General features: G+C 67.2%; 1 protein-coding gene across 1 annotated transcript; it reads right to left on the reverse strand.

Moving 5' to 3' along the window:
• Positions 1-566: 566 nt before the first annotated feature.
• PRMT5 (protein arginine methyltransferase 5) lies at positions 567-13088 on the reverse strand (the record flags this gene model as incomplete). Its single annotated transcript, XM_074167241.1, is given in 13 exon segments — positions 567-834; positions 1949-2013; positions 3604-3720; positions 3968-4061; positions 5338-5447; positions 7622-7797; positions 8908-9030; positions 9774-9832; positions 9919-9996; positions 11058-11123; positions 11125-11220; positions 11849-12012; positions 13039-13088. Coding segments are annotated over 13 exon segments (1351 nt in total), but the record flags the coding sequence as incomplete, so codon positions are not given.
• Positions 13089-13384: the final 296 nt, after the last annotated feature.

Consider the following 13384-nt stretch of genomic DNA (forward strand, 5'->3'; position numbering starts at 1 on the left):
GGGCCGGGCGAAGAGAAAACGGCGGCGCTGATTGGCCCGGAGGCGTGGCGGGCGACGGGATTGGCGGAGGAAGGAGGGGGAGGGAAGGAGGAGAGGCGCCGCTGATTGGCTCTTGCGCCGTCGCCGTGGAGACGCGGCGGGTCCCGCCCCCCTTTTTACCTCCTCCTCCTCTCCCCCACCCCTTTCCCCGCGCGGTCGCCATGGAAACGCGGCCTAGTCGGGCCCGGCCGAGCCTGCGCCAAGATGGCGGCCTGGTTCTGAGGAGAAAAGAGGGGGGGGGGGGGGCGCGAAAAGATCCCCCCCCCTCCTCCTCCCCGCTCTAAACGTAATATAAACATAATATAAACATAATATAAACCCCCCCCAAGGGCCGGGGGTGAAGGAAATATCCGCTTTAAACCCCCCCAAAAAAAGAAAAATAAACAAAGAAGGAGGAGGGGGGCGAAGGGGCGGCAGAGATGAGAGGCCCGAAATGGCGGCCGCCCCCCCCCCCTCCAAAAAAACCCTCCCTCAGCGCTAGACGAAGAATAAACCTCCAGGATTTAATTTTATTTTTTATCTTTATTGGCGGCAGGTAAGCGAAAGGGAACGATGGGGGGTGGGTGGGTAAAAAAACAAACAAACAAACAAAAAAAACCCCAAAAAACCAACCGGGTTTGGATTCCCGGGGCCGTTTCCTCCTCAGAGGCCGATGGTGTAGGAGCGGCCGGTGGGGTTGTGGAGGGCGGAACAGGCCGGGGCGGTGACGGCCCACTCGTACCACACTTTCTTGGGGGTGGCGCAGCGCCAAAAGGCCACCGACACCTCCTCGCCCGCCCGTACCGCCAGCGGCTGCTGCGGTTGGGTTTTTATGGGGGGAAAAAGGGGGGGAAAAAAAAAAAAAAAAGGGGAGGGGGTGAGAGAGATGGTGGGGATCCCCCACACCCCCGACGGCTGAGGGGGGGGGGGGACACGCACGCCCCAGCCATCAACGTAAAAGGGGTAGTTTGCAGCCCGACCCGTCCCAAAATGGCCGATACTCAAGGTAAAAGGGCAAATTCTCGCTCAAAACCAACCCGAAATGGGCAATATCCAACCCAAAATGGCCAATTCCCACCCAAATCCAACCCAAAATGGCCAATTTCCACCCAAACCCAACCCAAAATGGCCAATATCCAACCCAAAATGGCCAGTTTCCACCCCAAACCCCTCCCAAAATGGCCAATTTCCACCCAAACCCAACCTAAAAGGACCGATTTCCTCCCAAACCCAACCCGAAATGGCCAATATTCAACCCAAAATGGCCAATTTCCACCCAAACCCAACCCAAAATGGCCCATATCCAACCCAAAATGGCAAATTCCCACCCCAAACCCCTCCCAAAATGGCCAATTTCCACCCAAACCCAACCCAAAATGGCCAATATCCAACCCAAAATGGCCAATTCCCACCCCAAACCCCTCCCAAAACGGCCAATTTCCACCCAAATCCAACCTAAAAGGACCGATTTCCTCCCAAACCCAACCCGAAATGGCCAATATTCAACCCAAAATGGCTAATTTCCACCCAAACCCACCCCAAAATGGCCAATATCCAACCCAAAACGGCCGATTTCCACCCAAACCCAACCTGAAACAGCCAATTTTCCCCCAAATCCAACCTCAAAGGCCGAATATTATCCCAAACCCGACCCAAAATGGCCATTTTCCAACCTAAAAGGGCCAATTTTACACCCGAACCCACCCCAAAATGGCTGCCCCCACCCCAAAATGGCCGCCCCCATCCCAAAATGGCTGCCCCCACCCCAAGATGGCCAGCCCCACTCCAAAATGGCTGCCCTCCCGCCCCAAGATGGCCAGCCCCACTCCAAAATGGCCGCCCTCCCGCCCCAAAATGGCCGCCGCCCCACCCAAAATGGCCGCCCTCCTGCCCCAAAATGGCCGCCGCCCCACCCAAGATGGCCGCCCACCTTGATGGGGAAGAAGATGGGGAACCAGGAGAACATCCCCGGGGAGTGGGTCTCGGGGCGGATACCTGCGGGGTCACGACCTCTGACCCCCCCGGCCCCGCCCCCTTGACCCCAAACCCCGCCCCCTTGACCCCAAACCCCTCCCACTGCCCCCAAAGCCCCGCCTCCTTCCCCATCCATTCACCCCAACCCAATGCCTTTGACCCCTCCCACCCCTGTAGCCCCGCCCCCTTAACCCATAACCCTGCCCACCCGGCACATGGCCACACCCCCTTGCCACAAACCCTGCCCCCTTGAGCCCAGACCCCGCCCACTTCCCCCCAAGCCCCACCCACCTCCTCCTCCATTGATCCCAACCCAACGCCATTGACCCCTCCCACCCCCGTAGCCCCGCCCCCTTGACCCATAGCCCCCCACCATTGGTCCCCACGAGGCCCCGCCCCCCCCGAGGCCCCGCCCCCTTGACTCCAGGCCCCGCCCACTTCCCCCCAGCCCCGCCCACTCCATCTTCCATTGACCCCAACCCAATGCTCTTGACCCCTCCCACCCCCGTAGCCCCGCCCCCTTGACCCATAGCCCCCCACCATTGGTCCCCACGAGGCCCCGCCCCCAGAGGCCCCGCCCCCTTGATCCCCAGGCCCCGCCCGCTTCCCCCAAGCCCCGCCCACTCCATCTTCCATTGACCCCAACCCAACGCCCTTGACCCCTCCCACTCCCGTAGCCCCGCCCCCTTGACCCATAGCTCTCCCGCCATTGGTCCCCACGAGGCCCCGCCCCCCAGAGGCCCCGCCCCCCTTGACTCCAGGCCCCGCCCACTTCCCCCCAAGCCCCGCCCACTCCATCTTCCATTGACCCCAACCCAACGCCGTTGACCCCTCCCACCCCCGTAGCCCCGCCCCCTTGACCCATAGCCCCCCACCATTGGTCCCCACGAGGCCCCGCCCCCCCAGAGGCCCCGCCCCCTTGATCCCCAGGCCCTGCCCGCTTCCCCCAAGCCCCGCCCACTCCATCTTCCATTGACCCCACCCCAACGCCCTTGACCCCTCCCACCCCCGTAGCCCCGCCCCCTTGACCCATAACCCTCCCGCCATTGGACCCCACGAGGCCCCGCCCCCCATAGGCCCCGCCCCTTGACTCCAGACCCCGCCCACTTCCCCCCAAGCCCCGCCCACTCCATCTTCCATTGACCCCAACCCAACGCCCTCGACCCCTCCCACCCCCGTAGCCCCGCCCCCTTGACCCGTAGCCCTCCCGCCATTGGTCCCCGCGAGGCCCCGCCCCCCCGAGACCCCACCCCCTTGACTCCAGGCCCCGCCCACTTCCCCCCAAGCTCCACCCACTCCATCTTCCATTGACCCCAACCCAACGCCGTTGACCCCTCCCACCCCCGTAGCCCCGCCCCCTTGACCTGTAGCCCCCCGCCATTGGTCCCCACGAGGCCCCGCCCCCAGAGACCCCACCCCCTTGATCCCCAGGCCCCGCCCGCTTCCCTCCAAGCCCCGCCCACTCCATCTTCCATTGACCCCAACCCAACGCCCTCGACCCCAACCCAACGCTCTCGACCCCTCCCACCCCCGTAGCCCCGCCCCCTTGACCCGTAGCCCTCCCGCCATTGGTCCCCGCGAGGCCCCGCCCCCCCGAGGCCCCGCCCCTACTGAGTGTGATGTCACCGTAGAGGGTGGTCTCGAAGTACCCGGCGAAGCCGTGGAGGACGGTGTTGACCCCCACGCGGAAGGAGAGGAGGCGGAAGCGGCCATTATCCTGGGCGGGGTCTGACGGGGAGGGGGCGTGGCCATCTTTAGCCACACCCCCCTCCCCATGACGTCACACCCCCACCCCACCCACCCCCGATGACGTCACACCCCGACGGGGAAGAAGGACCCGCCACAGGGAGATAAAGGGGAAGCCCCGCCCCCCCTCCCCCCACCGCGCGGCCAATGGGGTTGTAGGGCGGTCGGGCGGGGTTAATGACGTCATAGGGCGCGGTCGATGATGTCATAGAAGGGGGCGTGGCCGTACCGGGCTTGGGGTGGTGGAAGGAGAAGCAGGGCTGGGGCGGGGCCAGCTGGTGGAAGTTGTGGAGCCGCACCACGTAGGGCATCTCGAACTGCGCCTGCCGGGACCCACAGCTGACCCACGGCCTGCCCCATAGCTGCCCCACAGCCTGCCCCACAGCCCGACCCACAGCCTGCCCCATAGCCTGACCCATAGCCCGCCCCACGGCCAACCCGAGGTCAACCCACAGCCAACTCGAGGTCTCCAAGATGCTCCGTGGCCACCACGAGACCCACAACCTGCCCCATGGCTGCCCCACAGCCTGCCCCACAACCTGCCCCACAGCCCGACCCACATCCTGCCCCATAGCCCGACCCACGGCCCGCCCCACGGCCAACCCGAGATCAACCCACGCCCAACTCGAGGTCTCCAAGATGCTCCGTGGCCACCACGAGACCCACAACCTGCCCCATAGCTGCCCCACAGCCTGCCCCATAGCTGCCCCACAACCTGCCCCATGGCCCTCCCCATAGCCTACCTCCCAAGTGCCTCCCCAGCCCCACAGCTGCCTTCCCAGCCCCATCCTTTCCCCCCAAGTGCCCCCCCAGCCCCACGGCTGCCCCCCAAGCGCCCCCTCCTCCCCCCCAGCCCCACGGCTGCCCTCCCAGCCCCACGGCTGCCCCCCAAGTGACCCCTCCTCCCCCCCAGCCCCACGGCTGCCCCCCAAGCACCCCCCCAGCCCCACAGCTGCCCCCCAAGCGCCCCCCCAGCCCCACACCTGCCCCCCAAGCGCCCCCTCCTCCCCCCCAGCCCCACGGCTGCCCTCCCAGCCCCACGGCTGCCCCCCAAGTGCCCATCCCTTTCCCCCCAAGCACCCCTCCAGCCCCACGGCTTTCCCCCCAAGCGCCTCCCCAGCCCCACACCTGCCCCCCAAGCGCCCCCTCCTCCCCCCCAGCCCCACGGCTGCCCCCCAAGCACCCCCCCAGCCCCACAGCTGCCCCCCAAGTGCCCCCCCAGCCCCACGGCTGCCCCCCAAGCACCCCTCCAGCCGCACGGCTTCCCCCCCAAGCGCCTCCCCAGCCCCACACCTGCCCCCCAAGTGACCCCTCCTCCCCCCCAGCCCCACGACTGCCCCCCAAGCACCCCCCCCAGCCCCACACCTGCCCCCCAAGTGCCCCCTCCTCCCCCCCAGCCCCCCAAGCGCCCCCCCAGCCCCACAGCTGCCCCCCAAGCGCCCCCCCAGCCCCACGGCTGCCCACCTACCGCCTCCCCAGCCCCACGGCTTCCCCCCCAAGCGCCTCCCCAGCCCCACACCTGCCCCCCAAGCGCCTCCTCCTCCCCCCCAGCCCCACGGCTGCCCTCCCAGCCCCACGGCTGCCCCCCAAGTGGGTTACCTCGGGGTCGCGGTCGCGCTCCCGGCAGCCCCGCACCTCGTTGTAGAGCTTGGAGGAGGAGATGGGGGCCAGGAAGGAGGTGTAGCTGCAGGGGATGCTCACCCCGTCCGCTGTGGGGCAGGGGCTCAGACCCACGGCGCGACCCACGGCGCGACCCACATCCCAGCCCCACAGCATCCCAACCCCATTCCCACCCCCACCGAATTCCCGGCCCCACGGCTCGGGGTTGGGGGGGGGAGCTTGGGGGTATAGGGAAGGGGATGCTCTCAACCCGTCCGCTGTGGGGCTCAGACCCACGGCGACCCATAACCCGGCCCCACAGCGCCCCACATCCCGGCCCCACGGAGACCCGCAGCCCCACAGCACCCCACGTCCCCAATCCCGACCCCACAGCCCCCCCAAATCCCAGCCCCACAACCCCAAATCCCGGCCCCACAGAGACCCCACAGCCCCATAGAGACCCCACAGCCCCAATCCTGGCCCCACAGCCCCCCAAGTCCCAGCCCCACGGAGACCCCCAGCCCCATAGAGACCCCCTAGCCCCACAGCACCCCACATCCATGATCCCAGCCCCACAGAGACCCACAGCCCCCCCCATCACCCCAATCCCAGCCCCATAACCCCGATCCCAGCCCCACAGCCCACCCAAATCCCAGCCCCACGGAGACCCCCAGCCCCATAGAGACTATCCAGCCCCACAACCCAGCCCCACAGCACCCCACGTCCCAGCCCCACAGAGAGTCCCAGCCCCACGGAGACCCCCAGCCCCACAGCTCAGATCCACGGAGACCCCCAGCCCCATAGAGATCCCTCAGCCCCACAGCCCCCCACATCCCAGCCCCACAGCCCCCCCCATCACCCCAATCCCAGCCCCATAACTCCAAATCCCGCTCCTCCAGCCCCACAGATCCCAGCCCCACGGCCCCATATCCCCTTCCCTCAGCCCCACAGATTCCTGCCCCACATCTCCAGCCCCACAGATCTCACCCTTGAGGCAGTGCTGGGCTCATTGTCCCTAAAGATGCCCCCCAGCCCCACAGATCTCTTCCTCCAGCCCCACGGATCCCTGCCCCACATCTCCAGCCCCACAGATCTCACCCTTGAGGCAGTGCTGGGCTCGTTGTCCCTAAAGATGCCCCCCAGCCCCCCAAATCCCCACCCCAGCCCCACAGATCTCTTCTTCCAGCCCCACAGATCCCTGCCCCACATCCCCAGCCCCACAGATCTCACCCTTGAGGCAGCGCTGGGCCCCGTCCAGACGCTCATTGTCCCCAAAGACACCCTCTAGCCCCCCAAATCCCCACCCCAGCCCCACAGATCCCAGCTCCAGCCCCACAGATCTCTTCCTCCAGCCCCACAGATCCCTGCCCCACATCCCCAGCCCCACAGATCTCACCCTTGAGGCGGCGCTGGGCCCCGTCCAGGCGCTCGTTGTCCCCAAAGACACCCTCTAGCCCCCCAAATCCCCACCCCAGCCCCACAGATCCCAGCTCCAGCCCCACAGATCTCTTCCTCCAGCCCCACAGATCCCTGCCCCACATCCCCAGCCCCACAGATCCCTGCCCCACATCCCCAGCCCCACAGATCTCACCCTTGAGGCGGCGCTGGGCCCCGTCCAGACGCTCATTGTCCCCAAAGACACCCTCTAGCCCCCCAAATCCCCACCCCAGCCCCACAGATCCCAGCTCCAGCCCCACAGATCTCTTCCTCCAGCCCCACAGATCCCTGCCCCACATCCCCAGCCCCACAGATCTCACCCTTGAGGCGGCGCTGGGCCCCGTCCAGGCGCTCGTTGTCCCCAAAGACACCCTCTAGCCCCCCAAATCCCCACCCCAGCCCCACAGATCCCAGCTCCAGCCCCACAGATCTCTTCCTCCAGCCCCACAGATCCCTGCCCCACATCCCCAGCCCCACAGATCCCTGCCCCACATCCCCAGCCCCACAGATCTCACCCTTGAGGCGGCGCTGGGCCCCGTCCAGACGCTCATTGTCCCCAAAGACACCCTCTAGCCCCCCAAATCCCCACCCCAGCCCCACAGATCCCAGCTCCAGCCCCACAGATCTCTTCCTCCAGCCCCACAGATCCCTGCCCCACATCCCCGGCCCCACAGATCTCACCCTTGAGGCGGCGCTGGGCCCCGTCCAGACGCTCATTGTCCCCAAAGACACCCTCTAGCCCCCCAAATCCCCACCCCAGCCCCACAGATCCCAGCTCCAGCCCCACAGATCTCTTCCTCCAGCCCCACAGATCCCTGCCCCACATCCCCAGCCCCACAGATCTCACCCTTGAGGCAGTGCTGGGCCCCATCCAGGCACTCCGGAGAAAGCTCGTTGTCCCCGAAGGAACCCAGGAGCTCAGAGACCACCAGGTCGGCCCCCTCGGGCGCCCGCCACCCCCGCATGTCCCGGGCCACCACCGTCACCTGCGCCCCCCACTCCTCGTACTGCCAGCTCTCCAGCCTGGGGGGCGCACGGGGGGGGGGATCAGTGGGGCTGGGGACCCGCTATGGGGTGCTGTGGGGCAGCCGGGGGTCACAGCAACCCCGTAGAGCTGGGAATTGGGGACTTACGGGGTCTACGAGGAGGGGTCTGTGGGGCTGAAATGTATCAGTTATGGGTCTGGGGGACCGGTTGTGGGTCAGGGTGGAATCTGTGGGGCAGGAGGCTCGGTTATGGGGCTGGGGGAGTTGGTTATGGGGCCGGAGAGCACTTGTGGGGCTGCGAAAGGTTGATTACGGAGCCGAGAACACCAATTAAGGGGCTGAAAATGGAACTTATGGGGCTGAAATGTGCTAGTTATGGGTCAGGGTGGAATCTATGGGGCAGGAGGATCGGTTATGGGGCTGGGGGAGTTGGTTATGGGGCCGGGGAGCACTTGTGGGGCTGGGAAATGTTGATTATGGAGCCGAGAAGAGCAGTTACGGAGCTAAAGAGAGAAGTTATGGGGCTGAAACGCGCTAGTTATGGGTCAGGGTGGAATCTATGGGGCAGGAAGCTCAGTTATGGGGCTAGGGAAGTTAGTTATGGGGCCGGGGGAGTTGGTTATGGGGCCAGGGAGCACTTGTGGGGCTGGGAAAGGTTGATTATGGAGCCGAGAAGAGCAGTTATGGGGCTGAACACGGCACTCATGGGGCTGAAATGGGTCAGTTGTGGGTCAGGGGGGAATCTATGGGGCAGGGAGGTCAGTTATGGGGCAGGGGGAGTCAGTTATGGGGCCGGAGAGCACTTGTGGGGCTGCGAAAGGTTGATTACGGAGCCGAGAAGAGCAGTTATGGGGCTGAACATGGCACTCATGGGGCTGAAATAGGTCAGTTGTGGGTCAGGGTGGAATCTATGGGGCAGGAGGATCGGTTATGGGGCTGGAAGAGTTGGTTATGGGGCTGGGGGAGTTGGTTATGGGGCCAGGGAGCACTTGTGGGGCTGGGAAATGTTGATTACGGAGCCGAGAAGAGCAGTTACGGAGCTAAAGAGAGAACTTATGGGGCTGAAACGTGCTAGTTATGGGTCAGGGTGAAATCTATGGGGCGGGGGGCTGGTTGTGGGGCAGGGGGGAGTTGTGGGGCGACTCACGTGACCACGGCGTTGGGGTTCTTCTCCACGGCGTAGACCCGCACCCTCCGAGCCGCCTGCCGGGCCGCCCGCAGCGCCGCGTTCACCAGCGGCCCCCGCCCGGCCCCCAGCACCATCACCACCCTGGGGGGCAGGACCCACACGTGTGGGGCAGGACCCACGCGTGTAGGGCAGCCCCACGGCGCCGGGGGGGGAGGGGGGGGTCGGGGAGTGGGGTTTGGGGGGGAGGCTGGGGGGTGGGGGGCGCACTATAGGGCTGGAGAGAGCTGTGGGGCGCCCCATAGCGCCAGGAGGGGGAATGTGGGCTGCCCCATAGCACTGCGTGAAGCATGTGGGGTGCCCCATAGCACTATTAGGTGCCCCATAGCGCCGGGGGGGGGGATGTGGGGGGAAGTGGGGTGCCCCATAGCCACCGTGGGGGGGCCCATAGCACTGTGGGGGGAAATGGGGTGCCCCATAGCGCCATGGGGAGGATTGGGGGTGCCCCATAGCGCCATGGGGGGGGATGTGGCGTGCCCCACAGCGCCGTGGGGAGGGCGTGGGGTGCCCCACAGCACCATTAGGTACCCCATAGCGCCGTAGGGGGGGGACGTGGCGCGCCCCATAGCGCCGTGGGGTGCCCCATAGCACGGTGGGGAGGATGTGAGGCTGCCCCATAGCACCCTTAGGTGCCCTATAGCGTCGCGGGGAGAATGTGGGAGAGATGTGGGGCTGCCCCATAGCGCCGTGGGGAGGATGTGGGGCTGCCCCATAGCGCCGTGGGGCTGCCCCAGAGCGCCGTGGGGGGGGATGTGGGGCTGCCCCATAGCGCCGTGGGGGGGATGTGGGGCTGCCCCATAGCGCCGTGGGGGGCGGGCGTCACTCACTGGACGTTGGTCTCCTTCTCCTCCTCAGGCACTCGGTCCAACAGACACTTATAAATGGCCTAGGAAAGAAGGGGCGGGGATATGCTAATGAGAAAGGGGTGTGGCCACGAGGAGGCCCCGCCCACCCACCCCAAGCCCCGCCCACCTGCTGGTACTGGGAGTATTTGATTGGATCCTTCTCGAAGACCTCGTAGGTCTGCGACTCCAGGTTGTCCATCAGGGGCTGCGAGGGGGCGTGGCCTCTCAGGGACACGCCCCCCTCGGCCACGCCCACCCTCCTAGGCCACGCCCACAGGCCACGCCCCCTTCACGTAGGCCCCCGCCCAAACACCCGCCCCCCCTCCCCATTCATACCTTCCACCCGCCTTGGCCACGCCCCCTCTCTCTGACCCCGCCCCCTCGCCCGAAGCCACGCCCCCCTCGTTCCGAAGCCACGCCCCTTTGGCGCGGCCACGCCCCCTTTCCAAAGCCACGCCCCCCCTTCCCCACCCCTGCCCCCAGGGTTAAACCTTTGCCCTCTAGCCCCGCCCCCCTCCCGCCTTGGCCCCGCCCCCAGCGCCAAGCCACGCCCCTCAGGGATAAACCACGCCCCTTACAGCCCCTCCCACCCGCGGCCACGCCCCTCCCCGACATAAACCACGCCCCCTCCCGGCTTCCATTACCCAGCCCTTCCCCCCCCGGCATCGTAGCCACGCCCCCCCGGATGAAACCACGCCCCCCCCGCGCTAAGCCACGCCCCCTACGGTCCCTCCCACACGTGGCCACGCCCCTGGTCAAACCACGCCCCCCCCGGGCCGAAGCCACGCCCCCTCCCAGCTCCCACTCCCTAGTCCTTCCCCAACCAGCGCCCTGGCCACGCCCCCCCCCGACTAAACCACGCCCCCAGGGCTAAACCACGCCCCCTCCCGCCCCTCCCACCAGTGGCCACGCCCCTCCCCGACATAAACCACGCCCCCTCCCATCTTCCATTCCCCAGGCCTTCCTCCTATACTCCCCCCTCCCACCCTGGCCACGCCCCCCCAGGACTAAACCACGCCCCCCATGTCTAAGCCACGCCCCTTCCAGCCCCACCCACGCGTGGCCACGCCCCTCCCCGCCATAAACCACGCCCCCCACCATAAACCACGCCCCCTCCCGCCTCCCATTCCCCACATCCTCATCCTCCTCCCTTTCCCCGCCCCCCCCCGCCAAGCCCCTTACCCCTCCCCGAGGCCACGCCCATCCGCGGAGGCCCCGCCCACCCCGTCGAGGCCACGCCCACCTCCCCCCTTAGGCCCCGCCCACCTGGAGGGGGGACTGCAGGTAATCCTCGTAGCCCCGGGCGAAGAGCTCGTAGGCGGAGGGGGGGGGGCCGGTGCTGGCCCAGGTGCTCCAGGTACTGCAGGTAGGAGCCCAGCGGCTTCTCCCCGTGCCGTGGGGCGCCCCACACCACCACCTGCACCTCCAGCTATGGGGCGGGACCCACACGTCACGCCCCGGACCCACAGATCACACCCCGGACCCACACATCCCACCACAGACCCACACATCCCCTCTCGGACCCACACATCATCCGCCCACACACCACCACCTGCACCTCCAGCTATGGGGCGGGACCCACATGTCACCCCCCAGACCCACACATCACCCCCCAGACCCCCCCAAAACCCCCTCCCCAGCCCCCAAAAGCCCCCCCAGACCCCCCCAAACCCCCTCCCCAGCCCCCCAAGTCCCCCCAAACCCCCTCCCTACCCCCTAAAGCCTCAATAGACCCCCCCAAACCCCCTCCCCAGCCCCCCAAGTCCCCCCATACCCCCTCCCCACCCCCCAAGTCCCCCCAAACCCCCTCCCCAGCCCCCCAAGTCCCCCCAGACCCCCTCCCTACCCCCCAAAAGTTCCCCCAAACCCCCTCCCCACCCCCCAAACCCCTCCAAACCCCCTCCCCAGCCCCCCAAGTCCCCCCAAACCCCCTCCCCACCCCCCAAAAGCCCCCCCAGACTCCCTCCCCAGCCCCCAAAGCCCCCCTAAAGCCCCCCCAGACACCCCCAAACCCCCTCCCCACCCCCCAAAAGCCCCCCCAGACCCCCCCCCCCCACCTTGAGGAGGCGGCAGACGAGGCGCTGGTGGAGGCGGGAGAGGACGGGGAAGCCCTTCTTGTTGGTGAGGAAGACGCTGGTGGGGAGGATGGCCGCCTTCACCGGCTCCCCCAGCCACCGGTCGATGGCCGCCGCCGACGGCAGGTCGGCCCCCACCTCCAGGGCTGCGGGGAGGGGAGGCAGAGGGGCGGGGTCAGCCGTAGGACACGCCCACAAGGGGCCTGGCCCCTCCCCCTTGGGGGCTGCCCCCTCCCACATCCCCCTAACCCCCCCTTAGAGGGCTGTGGGTGCTGCCCACAAGGCCTAAGCCCCGCCCACAAGGCCTAAGCCCCGCCCACAAGGGCCTGGACACACCCTTTAGGATCTGGCTCCACCCACAAGGGTCCTAGCCCCGCCCTCTTGTCACCTGGCCCCCTCCCACATCACCGTAACCCCCCCCATAGAGAGCTGGGGATATCCCTCCTTCGGGCTTAACCCCGCCCACAAGGCCTAAGCCCCGCCCACAAGGTGTATGGACACACCCCTTAGTGTCTGGCCCCGCCCCCTTGGAGCCTGGCCCCTCCCACATCCCCCTAACCCCCCCATAGAGGGCTGTGGGTGCTGCCCACAAGGCCTAAGCCCTGCCCACAAGGCCTAAGCCCCGCCCACGAGGTGTATGGACACACCCCTTAGTGTCTGGCCCCGCCCCCTTGGGGCCTGGCCCCTCCCACATCCCCGTAACCCCCCCCCATAGAAGCCTGTGGATGGCTCCTCTTTGGGTTTAGCCCCGCCTACACGGCCCCTGACCCCGCCCACAAAGTCCTGGCCCCGCCCACAAGGGCGTGGACACACCCCTTAATGTCTGGCCCCACCCCCTCGGGGCTTGGCTCCTCCCACATCCCCATAACCCCCCCCATAGAGGGCTGTGGGTGCCGCCCACAAGGCCTAAGCCCCACCCACAAGGCATAAGCCCCGCCCCCTATAGCCCCGCCCACCGACCCCACACACCCGTGACCACGCCCCCATGTCGTGACCACGCCCCCCCGCCTCTCAGGCCACGCCCCCTCCTCCTCCCTCCTGCCCCTCAGCTCTGCCACACCCCACCCACCGTGACCACGCCCACTCCCCCCTCAAGCCCCGCCCACCACGTTAAGCCACGCCCACTCCCCCTCAAGCCCCGCCCAGCCCCGTTAAGCCCCGCCCCCTCTCACCCACGCCCACTCTCTTGTTGTAGTCGCACAGGGTGCGGAAGTCGTGCCACCTGGGGGGGGGGGGGGGGGTAAATAACCCCCCCAATTGCCCCCCCCGGACCCCAAATACCCCCCCAATTGCCCCCCCGGACCCAAATAACCCCCCCAATTGCCCCCCCCGGACCCAAATACCCCCCCCAATTGCCCCCTCCCACCCCCCAATTGCCCCCCCTGGACCCCAAATACCCCCCCACCCCCCAATTGCCCCCCCCGGACCCAAAATACCCCCCCAAACACCCCTTCCCCCCCCAAATACCCCCCCACCCCCCAATTGCCCCCCCAGACCCCAAATACCCCCCCAAATACC

This window comes from Numenius arquata, unplaced genomic scaffold (assembly GCF_964106895.1).
Source record: "Numenius arquata unplaced genomic scaffold, bNumArq3.hap1.1 HAP1_SCAFFOLD_1651, whole genome shotgun sequence".
Lineage (NCBI taxonomy): Eukaryota > Metazoa > Chordata > Aves > Charadriiformes > Scolopacidae > Numenius > Numenius arquata.